This window comes from Acartia tonsa, chromosome 3, assembly GCF_053477335.1.
Source record: "Acartia tonsa isolate MP-2025a chromosome 3, ASM5347733v1, whole genome shotgun sequence".
Taxonomy (NCBI): Eukaryota; Metazoa; Arthropoda; class Copepoda; order Calanoida; family Acartiidae; genus Acartia; species Acartia tonsa.
The window spans coordinates 52,407,742-52,431,241 of NC_137262.1; the positions used below are offsets into that span (position 1 = coordinate 52,407,742).

Sequence of the window (23,500 nt, forward strand, 5' to 3'; positions counted from 1 at the left end):
GAAAGGCAAAATAAAAAATAGAAAAGGAGAAAAAGACAATTAATATATAATATTGTCGATAGAATATATTAAAATTAATTTGTTTGTATTTTATTCCTTTTCTTTGATTCCTGATCCACTGGAGGAAAATGACCACTCTAATAAGGAAAACAGATTCATTAAACATATAGGTAGATTTCCTTTCATTAGGATGGGCAGAGTACATTCACTGAAAAGAACAAAAGTGCTTAATTGAAAAAATGGTGGATTTGAAGCTTAACAAAGTGTCTTAAAAGATCACCCGTGTGACGTCATAAAAATGAGGGATGAGAGGAGAAGTGGGAAAGGAAATCTTTAAAAAAAGATGGATTTAAACGTATTTTCACACGATTTTGGAGACACTTTGTAAAGCTAAGTAGATTTCATTTTGTTCTTTATAATTTTAATACGTTTTTTTTGGCGATTTATTTGTAGAGTACCATTGCTATAATCCATACATACGAGAGCTTTCTTGTATTGAATGCTTTCATATGCTGACCAAAAAATGTTTATTTAATATAATATATTAAATATGCTAGAGCCAATCCATCATCTGGTTTTAAAAAGATATAAAGATATTGGATATCAGAACTACTTTACAATGTCTTAATGGATAATAAACAATTTTAATTACATAGCATATTAAAATTTTGTTACAGAGTTGCTATGCTATATTTACTATATTTATAGTAATAAGAGCATCCTGAATGCAATAGTCTCTGTTCGTATAATAGTAAGACGAAGAAAGTATCTCAAAAAGTCAGCATGTTACGTCATAAAAATGAGGGATTGTCCATCTCTTTGTTAGGGTATTTTTCCCACTCCTCCTCTCCTCATCCCTCATTTTTATGACGTTATTGATGGACTTTCTTCGTCTTCGTAATATAAGATAAAATATATATATAAGACATACATATATTCATTGTAGAGTTGCTTCGCTATATTTGCTCACCTCATGGTAATAAGAGCATTTTTGCTAAATAGAATAGTCTCTGCTAGCATGGTCGATTTATATTACTGACATAATAATTAACAATAGAGTTGCCCCGCTATATTTGCTCACCTCATGGTAATAAGAGCATTTTTGCTGAATAGAATCGTCCCTGCTCGCATGGTCGATTTATATTACTGACATAAAAATTAACTATAGAGTTGCCCCGCTATATTTGCTCACCTCATGGTAATAAGAGCATTTTGCTGAATAGAATCGTCCCTGCTCGCATGGTCGATTTATATTACTGACACAAAAATTAACTATAGAGTTGCCCAGCTATATTTGTGCTCACCTCATGGTAATAAGAGCATTTTTGCTGAATAGAATAGTCTCTGCTCGCATGGTCGGCTTTGTGAACTTGGCAAACACTATTCCTGCCATACATGCCTGAAATAGGGGTAAATATATTAGTTGAAAAATAGATAGGTTGTGGAATTAAATATTAGATGTATTAAGAAATATTAAAATTCATGGAATGTTATTAGTTAATAAGATATTTATATATGTATATAATTATATTACTAGTGGCTATGCACAAAGCATCTAGAGTATCTGTTTTCGAACATAGAAGGAGGAGGCATAAAATAGACTAAAACCAATCTAACTTTAGAAAAGTTTTAAATGGGAGTAATAGTGGGCGAGATATGAATGGCTGAACTAAAATTCTTATTTCTTACATATGATGGGTTTAATTTTCATCTGACGGTATAATTCATTCAGAATTTTTTAATAAACCGATTAAAGGCAGTTTGACTTTGCAATAACAATTGATGTTGTGTCTTTGGTTTCCCTTTTTATTATTTGTATATTTTCATATGAATGAACCAAAATTTTTTAAACGGATGGGAATTTCTATGGAATAGTATTTTATAATGTTTCTAGAAGATTGAATATCAAAGATAAGGCAATAATTGGGTTTTTTGTTATTTTGAAGAATGATGAATAAAAATAAAGAAAAATTTATTCTGTTTGCCTGATTGTCTTTTTTTCTGTCTGTACCGAAGGATCTCGCTAACTGCTGAACCGATCGGGATCTCCTTTATAGAGTAGATTCTCATAGGTCCTATTTTGGGGGAGGGTACCAACACCCTTCGAAGAGAAATCGCCCCTATAAAAAAATTGGGCTATGTAATTCAACTCCCCTAATCCTCAAGTGCCCCTAGAGGCCTCTAGGGGGGGGGGGCAGCAGCTAGTGTAAAATAAAGGGGTATAGTCCTTTCCACGACATCCCTCCATAAGGGGCGATTTGTCGTATTTTGAAAATGGCTTTTTATAGGTTATTTTAGGTTAAGTTAGGTTATATTGGGTTAGTTGATTGCCCCACAGGGTTAGGTAATTGGCCTTGCAGGGTTAGAGCCCCCCACAGGGGCTAGAAATAGGAGAAAACTTACTGTAAAAAATACGAAGAATCGCCCCTTATGGAGGGATGTCGTGGAAAGGACTATACCAAAATAAAGTTACAGACCAACATTACTTATATATTGAGTGGCTCTGTTGTATTGCGAAAACATTAGAGTATAGAAGTTTATATTTGGTTTATTTAACTCTTTCCTTAACTGCTTATAACGAGGGTATAAATATTATATTATACAGATATTACACAGAAAATATCAAATAGAATAGCAATTAGATATCAATCAAAAGAATTGCCCTTTGAAATCAAATCGTTATAATTGAAAATGCTAATAATAGGTGTATGAATATTCAGTAAAGGATGACTACATCCATAAAAGTGAAAATCGACAAATAAGACAGACAAACAAGTCATTATTTAATGTTGACAAATGACATACAGATATTCTGGTAGCTATAACAGAGTTGCTACGCTATTAAAACTGTGCATAATGGTTACAGGAACCATCGTTCAAAGTATGAAATCGATAGGACAATTCTAACTCTAATTTTACTCTTAGAGCTATCCGTTATAGACGGATCAACCCAAAGTATGAAAAGATCTTTGCTTCAAATCAAAAACATACAACAATTCTATTATATTAGTATTCTATGTAGCATAGTATAAATATATAACTCTCAATCATGATGTGTAAATAGGATATGAATATTTTATCAGATAGGCATACATATAAATAGATAAATAGCACAAAATTTAGTTCTGCACAGAGTTTAAATCAGAATTTTAGTGCCAAAAAAAGTTGCATAAAAATCAGACACGTGACGTCATAAAAATGGGAGAGATGAGAAGAGAAGTGGGAAAGAAAACCACTAAAAAAGAGATACCTCATTTTTATGACGTTACGTGGCTGATTTTTGAGCGACTTTCTCCCTGTACAAAATAATTGAATCAACTGCAGTTGACGGTAAAATATTCCTGGTAACGAATATTTCAAAAAATCTATGATTTTTTTAGGCTGCTAGCAGCCAAACGGCTGAACGTACAGATCATGCCCGCGCAACGTTGTAAGCGGCATAAGAAGCTCTACAAATAATCTGGAATAGCCAAGATCTAATGATACACAGGGAAAGCTTCACTGAAGAAAAGACGCGTATAATGTCTTTTTCGAGCATTTCTCTGCACTGCGAGATAATTGTGCATTATTGATTTATGGCTATTCCAGATTATTTATAGGCCTTCTTATGCCGCTTAAAACGGTGTGCGGGTATGATCTGTAAGTTCAGCAGCCTTTAAAATTAATAGATTTTTGGAAATATTCGTTACCAGGAATATTTTACCGTGAACTGCAGTTGATCCAAATAATTTAATACAGTACAATTAAAGACAATCGTGTCTATATCCAAACTTTTAACTATAGTCATATACAACATGTCCTTTGCAAGTATTGTAGAAAATAACAATTTTACATAAGTGATTATAAAGTCAAGCGAAGTATTTGCATTACCAACTACTTGAGTGTTGAAAAATTGCTATTATTGTCCTTCACCAAAAAAAGAAATTCGACCCATTTTTATCAGAGGAATGGAATGGAGAAGGGGACATTGGATACTGGTACCCAAGGTTTTATTAACATCTTAATCATTGTCATTAAAAGCAGGAAAGGGAACGTGATTCTGACAAACAATTCTAATTGAAAATTTCCCCCCAACCCCCTTCGCTTTTTTCTCCCCTTTTTACCCACTTCCCTTGCAGTTACACTAAAAAACAAGTTTTAATCTTGCAACTTTACTCCAACAAAATATTTAGTTTTAGGCAATTTCAATTGGAATTAATTGGCTGAATAACAGCCTCTAAGAAGAAGTAATTTTGTTTATCATCTTTGTACGTCAATTTATCATTTATTGTTTTATTCCTTTAGTTTCTGATTACTATACCATACTACTTCTACTACTACAAGAGGTGTAAAATGTAACTTAGTTTTGACAAATCCAAAATATTTTTTGGTGAATAATTTTTTCTCTCACAGGTGCTATATCTCAGTCCTTGAGTGTTTGTACTTAATTGTAATAATTTTGTAACACACAATTCAAATTAAATTTTCAAAATATGCCAAAATTTAATTAAATCAAAGAGAATAGAATAAATGAAACTCGTTTGCAGGATAATTAAAATGGGTTTCTAAAACAATTTTAAAACACCATTTAACAGTATACATTCAGTAACGGAGCTAACATTTCAATGTTAATAAACAAGTTTAAATTAAGATTCAGGATTTAAAGATTTAAACATCTTAATCCAAGATAAATAAACTGACAAAATGTCATTATCAGTGATTTATTGGCATACATTAAAAAACTGAACATTTTAGGTGTAAATCACTCTCCATTATTTTTGAATAAAAATTAAGGGGTATGTATTTTTTTTCTTGCTTGAGTAGGCACTTTACGACTATCTGCCATATTTACTTTGTTTTTACAGTACAATATTCTACTATTCTTTTTTATTTAAAAAAATATTGTTCCTACTTGTCTAAAAGTGTACTGTTATTCCTCTGGAATTAAAGGACTTCAAAAATTTATTTGTTTGTCTGCCTTTTGATATATTAACTAGTCAAGTACAGTTTATATACAATGAACTCTGTGTTTGAAGTCCATTTACCTCTCAATTAATACTTTCTGTTCTTTTCACTATTTTTTTTCAAACTTATTGCTCTCATCAGAATTTTAATGAAACACTTGTACATACTTGTTTTAGATAATTTTAGGTTAAGTAATGTTTACCCTGAGCTGGATCTTTAAATCGTTTTGATAGTGCGCTGAATCGGGGCGATTCAGAGGTGAACCGGAGGTGCTCTGATGGTGTGCCACAGCTACTGCTATTTTACATGGATCTTTAAAAAGATTTTCGGCGCGGTGTTGCTAGATCGCTGGCGACACTCAATAACATATCCATACGTGCCGGTACAATTTTATAACTGAAGCCGGGTCAGTACAGTGTTTTATATAAAACAATATATAATTTATTTTAAAAATAACTATAAAAATGCTTTCACGATAGATTTGCAATAAAATATTAGACAAATTTTTAAAAAGTATTTATTTATTGAATATGATTCACCCCGATTTAGCGCGACAATGCCACTAGTTGAGTACCATTGTCGCGCTGGTACCGCGCCACTGGCCGCGCTAAATCGCCCATGCCAATTCGATTTAAAGATTGGCATTAATAATCTGATGGTGCGCTGAAATGAATCGCCCCGGTTCAGCGCACCTCTAAACGATTTAAAGATCCAGCTCTGTATTACTAGAGAAGCCCCAAAGGGCTGGAAAAAAGTATGAGCAAAAAGGAACATTTATATAAGACGTTTCACTAGTCATTTTCAATAAATAAAGAGAGGGGTAGGGTTCTGGTAGAATCCGGAAAGGTGTGTTTAAGGCTTAAAAACAGTAGTAGAACGATAATATTCACTAAATATGTGTATTTCTTATTGAAAAAATCAATTAAAAAAAAAAGTTAACATAAATTTTTATCGTTCTACTACTGTTTTTAACATATAACACATAACCTTTACGGATTTTACCAGAAACCTACCCCTCTCTTTATCAAAGAAAAACTCGAAACTTTTAAGAGTCTTCATGGTTTATGTCTTTAGAAGCCTTACCGATAGACAAACGGACAAAATAATGTATGGTCTAGATTCACATAGGAGTCTTTACTAAAAATTTCACCTGTTTATCTTTAATGGCTGCCGAGAAAATCACGTTTCACCCCCCAAGTTACGGACTGGCTGACTAACAGACAAGTTAATTTTAGAGTTGCTACGCTTCTGCCCTCTTTAAATATAAAATTCAATAAATAACAATCTTAAAGAACACACTGACAATCCCAAAACAAAATAAATCTCAAATTTACCTTGTAAGTGCAATAATAGTCTTAAGATTAATTTTTAATGTGTAGAAAAGCACACGTTGTGTGACATGATGTTAATTCAAGGAGTCACTACTAAAATGTTTTCACATGTAAAGAAATCTATATAAAGTTTTCATTGATCTGTATGGGTGAATTAGGTTAATTGCCACCCAATTGACAATAAGTTGTCCATGTTAATGAGTTGGAACTTTTTATTGGCCAAATATCCAACTTCTCTTTCATTGTATGTCACTTGCCTGACATAAAAACAGTAGGCATATTTATAAATTTCGCCTCTCTTAAAGAGTGGAATAGTACATTACAAAATTATTGTTGTGTAGATTAATTTAACTATAAGCATTAATAATTATAAGTTATTACAACTTGGTTAAAATACTTATAATAATTTAAAAATATTTAGGTGTATTTTTGTCATCAAAACTGTGAATTTGACAGCTCATTGAATTTTATGGGTGTGAAAATGACAGTAAAACTGTGTTTATGACAATAGTAAAGGTGTAATTTTGACAGTGGATAAAAAATATTGCCAAAAACACAGCTAAAAACGAAATTGACAAAAACACACCCACTTTAGTAAAAAACACAGTGGTTGTATTTTTGCTAGTGGTAAAAGTGGCAGCACCCCTTATTAACGTATAGTATAGCGTAGTGTGGCCTAGACTCGAAACAGAAACATTCAAGCCAGCAAACAAACACACTATACTTGTATACTATCGACTAAGGTTTAGACCAACCACTTCATTGCAAGGCCTATTTCTAGAAGTCTTGAAGGTGCATTCTAGTGAGTTACGCCTGTTTAATGGTAAGACATTATCATCTGTTGATATATTTATTTATATGACAAAGTTTATAAAATTGGTAATGTCTTTAGTTTTGACGTGGTTTGAGCTGAGATAAGGACAATTATCCACTTTCATGCGTTACATTTAAATCTCCCGTAAAATTATTATTTTACTAGCACCATTAATTTTAAACTTGTTAGAAAAATACTTTAGACAACTTTAGAAAAATAATTGTAGAAGAATCTCTTTGTTATGTTTTGTTTGCAGTTTGACTCAACTAAGTGCAATTGTTTAAGTAAATTGTGTTTTTACAATACTGTACTAATAAGAAGCATAAAATGGACATTATATAGTATACTAGCGGCTGCGCCCCTGAGGCCTCTACGGGCACTTGAGGAGGGGGTAGTTGAATTTGATTGCCAAATTTTTATTTTAGATTTATAAAAAAAGTAAATTTTTTTGGGGGGGAGGGGGGATTTTTATTTAGGGGTGATTTATCTTGGAAGGGTGGTGGTACCCTCCCCCAAAATAGTTATAAACCTTCCCAGGACCTATGAGAAGCTACACTTTAAAGGAGAACCTGATTGGTTCAGCGGATAGCGAGATCCTGCTACACACAAACAGACATTCTGTTACTTTATTAAAAGAATAAAGATTAATTGTGTATATCAAAAATTCAAATTTATGTAAGTTACTTTAAAAATGATAGAAATTATGTTGTCTAATGGAATCTAAAGAAATCAAGCAGTATGATATTCAAGGTAAAAGTAATCTGTAATCTTATATTGAACTAACCTTGAGGTAATTTTAAAAAACAATAATTAAAACAAGATAAATTAAGTAAATAAATAAATAAGTTTAATTTAGGACCTTTTTTAAATACTACCTAATTGTTATTACATTACCCGGTTTTAAATGAGACAATACCAGTTTAATGCTTTTTGCTAAAACATCTTTGTAATACAATAATATTTTGTGTCCAAAAAAGTAGTTTTGAACAAAAGTAAAATAAAGTTTGAGAAAGTCAGGCTAAAACTTTTATTATTTCTGGCACCGTGTTCTGGGTTAAGATAACAACACATACAAATAAAAATTTTCCTTGTTTTACTTTGAATAAAATATGAAAAAAGTACAACTTTTTTTCCTAGATTTTAGACAAGAAATTCACAATTTATATAGATAGAATTTTTAAAAAATGTTAAAAGCAATTATTTAATTGGCATATTTTAAAACTAATTTGTGCAATTCAAGTAATGAAATACAGATTTATATTTCTTTTGTATTTTTATTGTTGAAATTTTTGCGTTTATTACTGCAGAGTATGTTTGCCTATCTGTGGCCGGGATTTTTTAATAGTTTTAATTGTAACGGTAAGTGTTTTTGTAATCAAATAAACGTATTTTTTTTTTTTTTAAGCTGATGCTATTCAATAAATTTTACAAGATAACAGATGATTACCTAGTTTTTGAATAAATAAATATGAAAGATGATGGTGAAACCCGAAAGGAAGCTATCAACTTGATGACAGGACCAATAAGTTCTAAGGAAAGCTGTAAGATAGGAACCTGGAATGTTAGAACAATGTATGAGTCAACCAAAACAGCTCAAGTAGTTAAAGAAATGACAAGTTACAATATTGGAATACTTGGAATTGCAGAATGTAGATGGACAGGACAAGGACAAACCACAACCAAAGATGGCCACCTAATACTTTATTCTGGTCATGAAAGCCAACACATGTATGGTGTTGCTATAATTGTTCAAAAACGACATGTCAATTCACTAATAGACTGGAAACATATATCAGACAGAATAATTAAGGCTAGATTCCAATCAAGGCACTGCAAGTTGACCATTATCCAATGCTATGCCCCAACAAATGACAAAGATGAAGAAGTAAAACAAGAGTTTTATGATCAACTGCAATCAATCAGAAACTCAGTACCCAAACATGACATGTGTCTAGTTCTTGGAGATATGAATGCTAAAGTAGGTACTGGAGTGGAGAATGCAATGGGACACTTTGGCATAGGTACAAGAAATGGAAATGGAGAACTTTTACTTGAATTCTGTTTAAATAATGATATGGTTGTAGGAGGTACATTATTCCAACACAAAAACATTCACAAATATACCTGGACAACACCTGATGGACAAACAAGAAACATGATTGACCACATTATGATCAATAGAAAATGGGTCAAGTCAATGCAAGACTGTAGGAGCTACAGAGGAGCTGACATATTCAGTGACCATGAACTAGTTGTCAGTAAGATTAAATTAAAGCTGAAGCGTACTGGCCATGATAAAAAGAGTGAGATTGGTAGACAATATGATTCTTCAAGATTAAAGGACCCTGTGATAAAGAATGAATTTGTCTTAAAACTCAGAAATAGATTTCAAGTCTTAGAGGACCTAAATGACGAGACTGAGATCACATGGACTTCAATTAAAGAAAACTTTCAATCTACTGCTAAGGAAATCCTAGGACACAAGAAACCAGAGAAAAAGGACTGGATCTCTGAAGAAACATGGAACAAAATAGAAGAGAGAAAGAAGCTTAAAAACAAAATTCATAATGCTCAACATTTGGCTGACATGAGCAATTTAAGAGCTGAATATACTGCTAAAGACAAAGAAGTCAAAAAGTGCACAAGGAAAGACAAGAGAGATTACATTGACAATCTGGCTGAAAAGGCCCAGAGAGCAGCTGACTTTGGTAACATGAAAACAGTATACAACATAACTAAGCAATTAAGTGGCAAATATAACAAAAAGAGTGGTGAAACTATCAAGGCTAAAGATGGTAAATTACTCACTACAGAAAAAGAAGTTGCTGAAAGTTGGAAATCGCATTTTGAAGAAGTGTTGAACAGACCTGAACCAGAAATTACTGCTGAACCAGAACCAGGACATGAAATAGACATAGATATAAGACCACCAACTATTCAAGAAGTTAAAGCTGCTATACATAGTCTAAAGAATGACAAAGCACCAGGACCTGACTTGATAACTGCCGAAATGCTCAAGGCAGACATAGATCTTTCTGCTAGGACTCTAACTGATCTCTTTGATAAAATTTGGAGGCAAGAAAAGATACCAATGGACTGGTCTAAAGGAATAATCATAAAACTACCTAAGAAGGGAGATTTGAACAACTGTGATAATTGGAGAGGAATTATGCTGCTTTCTATCCCAAGCAAGGTCCTATGTAAAGTTATTTTAAACAGAATTGATGAGAAAATTGACAATAAACTAAGAGAAGAACAAGCTGGATTCCGTGCTGGAAGGGGCTGTGTTGACCAAATTTTTACACTTAGGACGATTATTGAACAATGTGTTGAATTTTACAAGCCACTTCATGTAAATTTTGTTGATTTCTCCAAGGCCTTTGACTCCATACACAGACTAACACTCTGGAAAATACTAAGAAGTTATGGTATACCTGAAAAGATGATAATCATAATAACTAAATTTTATGACAACTTCCAAGCCTGTGTTTCAGTTGGAAACAATAAGACATCTGATTTTTTCAAAATAAGCACTGGAGTTAGACAGGGATGCATTTTATCACCTATTCTATTTATATTGGTCATTGACTGGGTGATGAAGAAAACCACCGAGGACAAAAAACGTGGTCTCCAGCTGGGCATACTAGGACACATAGAAGATCTGGACTTTGCTGATGACCTGGCACTGATTTCAGAAACAATCAAACATCTACAAGCTAAGACAGATAGACTAGTCAAATATGCAGGACAAGTCGGGCTCTTTGTTAATGTCAAGAAGACCGAAATTATGAATATACCTACAAACCCTGATCAAAGTATAACAATAAATGGTGAACAATTGAAACAAAGTAACAAATTCACCTATCTGGGGAGTGTTATCAGCAGTGAAGATGGCTCAAACGCTGATATTAAAAAAAAAATTGATAAGGCTAGGGTTGCTTTCAACAGCCTACACAAGGTTTGGAATTCAAAGAAACTTGTTCTGAAAACAAAAATCAGACTTTACAATAGTAATGTGAAATCAGTTCTTCTTTATGGGGCTGAATGCTGGAGAACTGTGAAAACCGAAACAAAACAACTTAATGCATTTCATAATAGCTGCCTAAGAAGAATTTGCAAAATATTTTGGCCAAACAAAATATCAAACATTGAACTGTATGCCAAGACCAAGTGCAATAGTATTGAAGCAGAAGTGAAATATAAAAGACTAAGATGGCTAGGACATGTACTCAGAATGGAACATAGCAGGATTCCAAAAAAGTGCTTAAAATGGAACCCTACCACTGGTAAACGTAAACAGGGACGACCAAAAATGACCTGGAGGCAGAGCACTGAAAAAGATCTCTTTAACTTAGAATTAATATGGGGAGAAGCTGAAAATCATGCCAAGGACAGGACATCATGGAGGAACAGGGTGGCCGTATTCTCTGGACTACAAAAGAGAGACGCGCCTGATGATGATGAAAATATTTTTGAAAGCTTTAATTTTGAGAAATATTTAAAATAAAATAGTGAAAAACTTCCCCCTCTACAAATGTTCAGCCTTGCTTGATCAACACAAATAAAATAAGAAAGAAAGATTAGACAATCAGATCAGAAATCTATTCATCACATTCACATTACAACAAATTTTCTTTCAAATTCACTATAAAGAAAGAAAAAGAAATAGGTAAATTACAATTTTTTTTAGTTTGTGTAAAATAGATTTATTGCTACCGCATTTATTCTGAATCTACATAGTATCTACATCTTATTTCTTGCACCCTACCTATCTACCTAAATTATAAATCATTGATGGACAAACACAGCTAATACCAACAACGAAATTAAGTAAGAAAATCACGAAACCTATAAGTAATTTCAGATGTCGTTGAGGTTCATCACATAGTAAAATTGACGACCTCTACATCTGCCCCCAAAATATTATTTTAGATTCATTTTGCTTGTTGGTTATACCTTATACCTGGGAAAAACAGACAACTTGAGATGTTAGGAGATAAACTTTATAATTCATATAAAAATCACGAAATCTGATAAAATTGAGTATCTTTGTCTTTTGAAGCATGACAGATAGACGGACTAAGTAATTTACAATTTAGATGCTCATTGGTACAATCAAAATTTCATCGCTGCTAATCAATGTACCTGTATAACTACGCCTACAATACACTGAATTGACATCACTAGTATAGCACCAAAACATTGCTCAGTTGTAGATCGAACACCATATCTAAATATAAAACATTATTAAATGCTTTGCTGAGTTCAAACTGCTTGAAATTGTCAAATCTATTGCAGTTCACTGTAAAATTTAGCTAGAATCGATAATATACTATAAAGCTGGTAGTGGTCAAACAGCTAAATGTACATATCATTTTCGAACATCATCATAAATGTCGATGTTTAAGATAATCTTGGCTTCTCCATATCATTTATTATTGTGCGGGCATAATAAGTACTTTCAGCCGTTTGACCGTTTAAAGTTTTAAAATATTTTGGGGGAAATGTAATTTTAGTACCGCATCTTTTAAAAGAAAAAGATTTTATCATGCGAGCGTCCGTCAATCAATCTATACTTTATATTAAGTTAGTAAATTAAAGGGCATCTTTTCCATGATTTGAAAAAAGACAATATTTGTCAAAAATCTTCGTTTATAATAAAAAATAAAACATATTGTAACAGGTATTGATTAATTTTGTTATTTGTATAAGCTGATATTGTAATAAATGTAGGTTTGTTAATACGGACACTAAGAAATAATGAAATAGAGTAGCTTCTCTATAATTAATAATCTTACCCAATGGTATGTTGTGTTTCTAAACTGAAGAGAAAACAAGAAGTGAAATCATGAATATTCTCCACACAAACCTAACAATAAAATAACCATTTTGAATCATATTCTATCTCATTTATTATCTATCTATCTTTTCTTTTATATTTTGATTCTCTATCTATCTATTCTACATTATAAAATGTAAATATTCTCAATGCAAACCTAGACTAACCATCAAACACAAATAACTAAACATAGTTTTCAAAAATAGCGAAATTGAAATACGTTACTGAATTAATAAGTTAGATCTTTCAAAAATAAAACAAAACATTATACCTAAAAAAAAGAGACAAATAATTATCTCTAACTTTATGATTTATAAGATAAGCTAGTTATAAAAACTTTTTTATGACGCCAAAAAAGTACAACACAATTTTTGAGATGTGCATCCAATTTAACTTTATTGCTGAACCAAAGATAGAATAAAGTTAAAAAAGAGTGCTCATACAAACCCGTCTAACATACAATTCCATTTCAAATAAGTTTTTTTTTTACATAAAATCAAAAATTATTTAATGATCTTTTGGTCAATTTATTTTTCTTAGAATGAATAGAATTTTAAATTACCTTTTCTTTGTGCTACATATTTCATATTAAAATTCAACCTTTTAAGCAGTTTATCTGTTTTTTAGTCTCATTCAAGGACTTCCAAGCTTAATTATTTTGGGGAGGGGGCCAAATTATTGAATATTAAAATTTTGGGGTAATAGGTGCACCCCCAAGTAAATTTTGGAGGGGGTAATCTTTATATCATAGACTACGGCACCCCCAAATTCATTGGGGGGGGGGGTAATCACCCCCCCTTGAACGTCCTTGGTCTCATTATTTCCTTTTTGACTAATTTATAAAAAATATTGACTGCTATGAACAAACTTGTTGAAAAGAGGGTCTATAAAAAGTTAGGCCCTATAAATTTTTTATCTGGGTTATGTTGTATGTCTAAATATAATCTGAGTTTGCCCTAGATTTTTTTAAAAAGCAAAAAGTACCTTACATCATTAGCAAATCATTCATACCAATCTAGTGGAATTAAACTCCATAATATTAGTACTTAGTATTTTAATGATTTTTTTATTTTTAAAAGTTAATCATCAATAAAAATTGTTATTGTTTAATAAGATTGGCATTTTTTATTATTATATTTTCTTTTTCTTTAGGAAAAATCATCCAAGTTTTGAATTACAGAAGAAATAGATATTGAACTTTGGATTAAGTTTAGTTCAAACTTTTTTACTAACATTGTAAAACTAAAATAAAAAATAAAAGTAAAAAAAAACAAGAATAATTCAGTTTCAAAAACATGAATATAAGTGCTAAATTACATATTTAATTTATATTTAAAAATATTTTTCTTAATAATTGTTGTTAATATACGAAACCTTTATTTTATAAAAGCACTCTAAATTTATCAGGAAAGGTCTGTACTGTTTTTACTTTTTCTAACTTTTACACAATACAATAAATGTGAACTATCAAATGTGTACAGACATCTGATTGAATTTAGTAAACTGAATTTTCAAGTAACCTGAGCTAAATTCAATTTCTATTTTTGTTTTATTTTGCAACTTTATAGCTTTCTTAGTTAGCTTTAACAAAACATAGATACAACAGGGAAAACTTAAGGAGAATTTTAAAATTTATTTCACATGTTAATTGATGCAAATCTTAATCTGAAATCAAAATATCTCCCCCACACACACAGTACAGGAAAACCCAAAGCCATTTAATATTATGAGTTGGAAAATTCTATCTACAGATAAAATATAAATGTTCAAAGGAAATAGGGTAATTCAAACAAAATGTAATGTATACATTTGCTTTTTTTCTATTACATTTGATATTTTCATTATCTTTCAGTGTAATACAAAGATAGAATATTTAATTGTTTTTATTGAACCTCTAATTGCTTTTAAAGTGCAATCAAGTTGAAAAGTTTAAATTCTTTTGTGTTGTTTAAAGTAATAAAAGTTTCAGTTTAATTTATGTTACTCTTCTTTATGCATAGCTACTTTATAAAATAACCTCAAGAGGACATAGGTAATATTTGACAGAGCCAAGTAATCAATAAAAAGGGGCTAAGAAATTACTCTAACAGCTTATTAAGCAACAGTGGAATATTTCTATCATTTTAGATTGTGACTTTGACTCAAACTCATGACACAGTTTACAATTTAAGCTAACTCAACAAAAAAATACATTCTATTTTAATGTCATTAAAACTTTAAAAGTTTCCTAATTTTTATTTTCTTCAATAAAAAAATAAGCAGATTATTGTCCTTGTTAAATGTTCGTAAAAGCCTGCAACAATTTATCTTTCCTAATGTGTTCTTTATTTGTTTTATTTTAATGTTTTATTTTGTTTAAATTAAAATTTTTATCCTTTAGCATGTAAAATTTTTCAAGATAACTATTGTCATGAATAATGCTTACATATGCTTTATTATTGCTTGTATAACTGACATTGAAACTAAAGTCTTTAAGTCAGGGATCGGAAGCCTCACGTAAGCCGCGCATAAGCCTCAGTTTTAAACCTGCTTGTAAGCAGAAAAAAAAAATTTCAGAAAGAAGGATTGTCTGCTAAAGAGCCGTTTTTATACATACAGCTGAATTTTATAGTGATAAAATCACGATTTCACTGAGGCTTACACGCGGCTTACATGAGGCTTCCGATCCCTGCTTTAAGTTATTTTTCAGTTTCAGTTTTAAAAAATCTTATCCTTGTTATATATCATAAAATTAGAAAGTATTTGATAACAATATGCAATTAATGAACCTAGTTTATGAAATATGGCTATTTATTTTGCAAAGCGCAACATACTTCAACTCTACAAGTTGTTATGGAAATGTTCAAATTAAAGCAAACTTAAAATTAACATTTGGAACTGAATCTTCATTTTTAGTATTCAGTCCCAACATACTTTTGTAGGAAGTGTTTGTTTTATTTTTGTTATGTGGTACATTACAAATTTATCAAATAATCCACATTTAACATATTTCAGAATGGTCTTTTCTTTGGTTTTCATTTATATTTTTTCTTATTCTTATATTAAATATTTTTGTTTTATATATCTGAAAATGAATATTTACTGTTTTTATTATAATATTTTCTGTTGCATTTTATAACCACATGTTATGTGAAAATTATTGCATAATTTATTGGTGTTAAAGTGCAATATGTATTGTTTATGCACAGGTAGCATGGGTAGGTTAGGTAAATAAGTAGTGCATGGTGTTTTTACCAAACAAAGAAATTTTTTCTCAAGAGCTAAAATAAATTTTAACATTTTCATCTTTCGTCATCCATAGCCTCTTAGTTCTCATTAGAACATAGGCCATGCGCAATGGTTCTCTAATCTTCCTTGGATTGGCACGTTTTGAGGCATCAATAAAAGATGAGATTTTGATTTTTTTTTATCTTTCAGTTCACTCAGGAGTTGTCATTTTTGTTTTGATGAAATTGTCTTTTTGTTTAAAACAATACTGTGAAATTATAATTTATAACAAAAATATAATTTTTTTCTTCACAATTTATAGAAATATCTCATATATTACTATATTTTTCGTGACAACGCCTCTTAATTTTTACAATAGCGTTTCTATTGTGGGGCAATCACCTAACCTAAAATAACATATCAAAGGCTACTGTGATAATACTATGAAACGCCCTTTAAGAGGCGCTGTCACGAAAGGGACTACACCCGCTGTTTTATAAAATGCACAATTATAAGAACCATTTGACCTAAAGAGGTGCTTTATGCACACACTTTACTGTTATACTGTTAAACACACATACACACACACTCACATCATACAGTTATACCAGTGTTATATGCATGGGTAATACTACATCTGGAATCTTTACCAATGCATTTGGTTTCTAGTGTTCTTCTAAACAAGTTAATATTTGAATGTTTAGAAAATATCATAATGTTCCTTGTGGCTTTTTTTCTGATTCATATTCATTCATTTACTAAACTTAGATTTCAAATAGGAAACTAAGTGAATTATATGTCAATCTAATACTTATTTTCTGTAAATCCTTTAATCAGATTATTCAAAGTAAAATATTTGCACAACTAATGTGTTATTGTATCAGACCTTTACAGCTATTCATTTTGAATTGAACTTACCAAAATATAGAGACTTACCAGTTTTATTATGATTTATTTGTTATTTTACAAAAACATATTTTATGTTTTGTGCATTGAATTCATTATGACATGGAACTCTTAACCTTCTTCTCTTTTCTATTATTTGAATAGTTTGTTTACCATATAAATATATTGGTGGTAGTTATATATAACATATTCATTTTTAATAATCAGGACATTTATTTTATTTTAATTGCATTGCATCTTACTATGCTTCATTTTATATCAATTCTCCATATTGTCTGTAATCTTTTCTATAATTGTTTTTGTCAATATCATTTTAAATAACTTTTTGTTCAGACACCATTAAATGGTTTTAACTTAAATAATTTGTTTAATATTTAAAATCTCTATTCGATAATATTTTTATCTAACTACCTATTAAACTATCTAACTCACTAACTATCACTACATAATTATCTATCTTTTTCACTATCTATCTAAATTTCAATGGTTTTCATTCCTTGTGATCTGGGTCTCTTTCATCTTCTGGACTTAAATCACCTAAAATAAAATTGGAAATTAAAAAAAAAACATAAATGACAAAAGGATAGAAAAATATTATTATACTTGCCAACAGCCCCTAAAATCATGATTTAGCATTTATAAATGAAAGGTAAAAATTTTTAAACCCTATCAATCAAACAGCAAATATAGATGACCTTAAAAACATGTTGATTGATAAACAGTTCTAGCTATGAGATACAAGGCAGCTTAAAATTTTTTTTAACAAGGATCTATGTAAAGAAATAGGAATTTAATACAAATTGATTATAGAGAAATAATAAATTATTTTAAAATTTAAGTGTGCTTGAATGAGATTTTCAATTGGAAATATAAGAGACCACAGATGGATGAATATGAAAGGTATATATTTTGTTATTAACATAGTTGTAGAGAAACTGCGCTACAAAGTTTTGCTCACCATGAATGAGAACCATGAGATACCAGACAACAGCGAAGAAGAGCCATGACGTGAAGAATGACATGGTGAAGCTAACAAGTGTCCACGACCAAGACAGATCTATCATTGAGGTAAAAAAATCTTTCAGGTACCTAAACAAAAAGAAATCCTCCTTATTTTCTTTTTTTCTGGATAAATGGTTTGACAAATAAAGCAATTTATATTCATCCACTTTTTTCTTGCATACATATCTAATTAATCATTTTAAAAAAAAAACTGTTTCAATCACTTTTTTAAATACAACTAATGTTTTTAGAGACAGTTATCATGAATGGCTCATAAGTGGCAATAACAAAAAAAATTAAATTCTATAAATTATTCTTATTTAGGGTTTTCAAATTAATCTAAAAATCTGAATTAATATTCCAGGACAAATAAAGCATTATAATTTAGGATATATGTAATCAATGTTCATTTCTGAAATCTAAATCTAACATGCAAGATAATGTCTAATAAAAATCACAATCTTATATAGGGAAACATTAAAGCAATAAAGTGATACTTCAGAATTTAAGTGAAGAGAAAAGTTTTTGTATGCTTAGCATCTTTATAAGTTTCGACTTACTTACTAACTCACTCCTTCCAACAGATAATTTTAAACAGCGATTTAAGTTAAAGTCAAATATATTAGAGTATAATATATTGTATTTGTATAACGCTCATTTTATTTTCTAGTTTTCAAAATTTTTAATATTCAGTATTCTTTTGGTGGGGAGAGAATAATTTACCACATCTACATCTCTGCTTCTATGATAGTTTTCAATCATGTTATCATAATATAAGGGTAATAAATACAAACAATTTTAATTTTTAAAATTTATCAAACTAATTCTTTGTTTTCCAATGATACAGCAAATCTAAAAAAGTAATATAATACAAAGTCCTAATTAAATATCGAGCCTCCAAGTTTCTTGTCTTCTTTTCAAATTACAAAATTTATAAATGATGCGTAAGAGTTAAAAATGTGTTGAAGGGTCATGCTATCTCACCTTATTATGTAAGGGTTATGTAGATAAAAAAAATGGATAAAAGCAATCATCAAAATATGAAATATAATCTACAAAGGACAGGTTTGAAGGGTCATTATCCACGTACTTTTTGTAAAAATGTGTTGAAAATAGATTTCCCAGGGCTGGCCAGCCACTCTTTTTGGGGGCTGCGGGACTGCAGCTACCGTCGCTGAAATTAAAAACCAGCGGCTAATAATTTAAGCGGCTGATTAAAGTATTAGCAGCTGGACTATGGCCTACTAGATTAATTAGCCTATAATAAAGGCATTTAAAGCATCTATAAGCTGCTAAAATTTCTATTATTATATATTTTAATTCAGAAAAAGAATTGTTAATTTCTAAATTTTTTTAACCATTGAAAAATGTATGGCTAAATTAGTTTTACTTGACAATTAAATCAAACTTTTGCTGACTGAATGGAATTATAAAGCCAGCTGACTAATTGCCTTTTGGAACAGCGACTAATTAAGGTTGCAGCTGGCCATTCCTGTTGGCTATCTATCTGATCCATTTAACAATACAATTATGTCTCTGTCTATCTACATATATGACATCTAACAAAGCTGTGAACAGACTAACCTGTGTTGTTCTTGGTTTTCTTCAGCTCTGCGAAAAGTATTTAGTTTGCCATGCTTCGAAACAACTCTAAAATAAGGAAAAATTTGTAATTTTTTGGTTTATACCTAAAACAACTAATATGTAGTTGAATAGTTATATATTTAGATACACTTGCTGTATGCAACAGTTGTTAGTTTGTGCTTCCTAAAAATTGATGTTGAATACTTTCTGGACATAGCCGTTATATAGTGATAAAAGTTATTATTTGGTGTAGAGTAGATACAAATATGTTCCTGATAGTGTTAAGTTATTGTTGAGGATGACTGAATTTAACTGTTGCTTTAAAAATTATGCAAGATATCTATTTAGCAAAATTTCTATTTGACCAATTCTAGTAACAAATTTGAGCATGAAAAATGTTTATTTATGTTTACTTAAATATTTCTAAACATCTACTTTATAACAACGATTTAAAAAAACATATAAACCTTTATTTCCTATTATTAAGATATTAATATATTATCAAAATTAAAAACTTTTAATCGATTCCTTATTGTATTCAAGAATTTTGTGTCTTTTCAGAAGTAAATTGTTACAACTAAAAGTTTGGCACACAACACAAGAATTACTGTCAATGCTAAACAGTTCTGGCTAGGCTTGGCAAAATTTTAAATTTTTCAACAAAAGGAAAACTTAGGTGTCTCTACAAAGTAACCAATTTTTTCCAGCTTGATTCATAATTAAGTATTTTCTAGGGTTTACAGCCTTAATCTCTTAATGAATCATCAAATGTAGCATATGTCATTTCAATTTTACACCAGAATCAGATTAAAAATGAATCAATGGCCAAAGTTTTTAATAGCACTTAAAAAAAGAGCTTTTTTTAGTTGTTCATAATTTGTTAATGAATATATATAATGTCCTTCTGCCAACTGAAGAATAATATACAAAGATACACAAGTTTATGCTTCTTTTGATGATACATTAAGAAATATGGGCTGGAAACCCTAAAACTTACTTTTTATTGGTCAAACAATATTTGATATTCAATTTCGTATGTTTGATTCAATATAGATTTATCCTGTAAAAAATATAAATAAGGCTGTTTTGTTAATTAGTAGTTGGAACTGTACTTTTTTCAGAATTTCAGTGATCCAGTATTTTTTACTATAACCATAAAGTCATTAGTAATTCTGCAGACTGCATTTGTGTGTGGTAATTCTACACATGTAACACATTATTGATATTGAGTGTAATAATGTTTGAACACCAAAATTGTAAGTTTAAACCCTTTGTACTCAGTATATATTCAGCTATAGTTCTTTTCCCTGAATATTACCTTACATAAATCTGGAATTGTCTTTATTTATTTCCTTTCCTAATTTATGCTTAGAATTTTAAATATTCTGTTTAAATTTGGTTAAATTTAATGTAATATTTTAGCAAAATAGACAATAGACAAAATATATTAAATTCTACAAGATTTATTGTGAAATTAGATGTAGTAATTTTCCGCCTTCATCAAGGTATACAAATTTTAGTATATAAGCTTTTTACTATATTTAAGAAATCAATAACTCTTAATCTGACCAATTCCAACTTATGTTTCATATAATAACTCTTTATAAACCAGACTATAAGAATGACTATAAAAAAATTGTCCTGAAAGAGGCGATGCATTCTGTGGTTTATATGGCTTTTTTCTGACATTTGTATTATGAATTCTGTAAGAGTATACTTAATATTGTATATAAATGATTTATAATGGGATCTAATGTATATAATATGTAGACAGTAATTCTAACATTTGTGGATAAAACTATAAAAAATCTTATGACAGAAGCATAATAGAAAATAACATTGAATAATCTTCAGAAATTTAAGTAAGATTTATTAGCCCTAACTTATGAAAATTAATTTTTTCTCCATATTTCTGGTACCGGAAAAAAATATAACAGTCCTTTCTCTTTAGTTTGCCTCTGGAGCACTGAACCCAAATCCAGATTTTGATAAAAATTCAAAAATTGTTGGGGTGGGGGGGGGGGGAGGGTTTAAGGGTAGTTTTTGTCCTTTGACTGAGGTGCCCTATCAACGTGGGGTTACCCAGTGCTACATTTTAAAATTTATTTTAGAAGTAAGTGGAGGGTTCAGTGATTAACTAGGCCCTTTTAGGGAACACGGCAATACAACTTTAAGACGAGGAATATGAAAAATTACCAAAAAAGGATACAGCTGTATAATAACACTATATCCACTATATTTATTTATGAATATGGCAGTGTATTAATTACTATGAGAAATTATGTGTATGTGGTAGAAATTAATAATAATACAATGCAATATATTATCATTATTATTATTATAAACAAGGATGACAACTCCATCAAAGCAAGGATAAAACATTAATGAATTATAGAGCAACTACTTTTTTCAAACCATTTAGGACGTGATAACTTTTTAAGTATATAATTGCATAATAATGACTTAATATTCATATGATTCCCATAAAGTACTGATGAATAGACACAGCGGTCGAAAGACCATAATTATAGAAAAGATTCCTTTGTATAAATTCTTATTCTAAGATAATAACTCTTTGCAGCTGGTTCATCAATTTTTTATTGTTTGACCTATTTCTTATAAAAAATTTAATGATGATTACAAAGGTTCCATTCAAGGATTATATTCCAATCTAGCTGATCTTATTAAATGATTAAGACAAAGCTTATCCATAAGTAAGGTCTTAACGTTATTACGCCAGAACGGCAGAGCACTCTATTTCTTTTCATTGCATCTTCAACCTTTAAGTTTCCTTATGTTTTAAAGTAAAATGTAAAATGGATAGTCGACAATCACCCCCCCCCACCTTCGCGCACCCCTTCCACCCCGTCCCCCTAAATTCCTCTAGAGGCGTAGAAAGAAAGATTTAACCTCTTACTAGATAATCAATCTTACTTCTCAGCTTAGTACGGTTTAACATATATATATATATATATGTATAATAGACAGACAGGGTAATGAGACCTACCAGAAAGTAATACCTAAATCTTGTATGCTTTAATACATAGTTTTCCTCAGTTATGCAAGTGGTTTTCATTTTGGATACAAACTGGGTGGATCTCAAGAAAAGTTGAGTTTTTATTGTTTATATAGGTTCCGTTCCGGTTTTATTCACTTTCATTTCTTACAGAAAAAGCACTTATTGCTAAGGGTGTAGCCATTATAATATATCAGATTAAAGTATAAAGAAGGATATTTCTTACTTGTAGACATGCTAATATTCAATTAGTTTTGTTTCAATATATGGGATATATATATAGTCTTCTATCTTGAAAAAATACTTTTATATAGAAATATTGTAAGTATAAAAATCTTATTTCATTTCCATTTAACTAACTATAATTAAAAGATTTATAAAATTGAAACTCATATTTATGCGAGATTATTTATAAACTGGTAAGATAACTATTTTTTTTTATACTTTATTGTACGAATACTAGGTCCTACGTCATCATGTTGTATAGGCCTTTTTATTGGTTTATTACTCCATACAGATAACACATACTAAATAGTTATATAATACAAAAAAATATTTTCTAATTTGTGACGTCACATGAGGGGTACTTTTTATTAGTTGAATTAGTTGCTAACGAAATTTAAATCTTTTGTTTAACATTGATAATCTTTTGGTGGATTGATCTCATTCGCTTTAGAAAACAATTCAAGACTTCTAAAGCTTCTAAAGAGGGAGAACACTGAATCATATTTGCTCTAAAAAGAAAATCCGCCAAAAGAAGAAATTAAGTAATGCTATATAACTTTTTGTTGCTAATCAAATAAGAAAAACTTTTAGAATACTTTTCTTTGGTAATAGTAGCTAACGATTCATTTAAT

At 30.2% G+C, this 23,500-nt stretch overlaps 1 protein-coding gene across 2 annotated transcripts in view; it reads right to left on the minus strand.

The window, feature by feature from the left end:
• The window catches only part of LOC145314561 (ATP-sensitive inward rectifier potassium channel 12-like), a 100,218-nt gene that overhangs the window by 29,547 nt on the left and 47,171 nt on the right, over positions 1 to 23,500 (minus strand). Inside the window, exons 7-13 of one of the 2 annotated variants that reach the window (XM_080154529.1) lie at positions 19,628 to 19,693; positions 19,134 to 19,217; positions 18,000 to 18,130; positions 17,537 to 17,578; positions 12,888 to 12,957; positions 12,235 to 12,319; positions 1,305 to 1,399 (exon numbers count right to left, since the gene is read on the minus strand). In XM_080154529.1, the coding sequence (XP_080010655.1) occupies positions 1,305 to 1,399; positions 12,235 to 12,319; positions 12,888 to 12,957; positions 17,537 to 17,578; positions 18,000 to 18,130; positions 19,134 to 19,217; positions 19,628 to 19,693 (573 nt within the window). The remainder of the gene's footprint in view (positions 1 to 1,304; positions 1,400 to 12,234; positions 12,320 to 12,887; positions 12,958 to 17,536; positions 17,579 to 17,999; positions 18,131 to 19,133; positions 19,218 to 19,627; positions 19,694 to 23,500) is intronic. The other variant, XM_080154530.1, reaches the window with a different exon arrangement.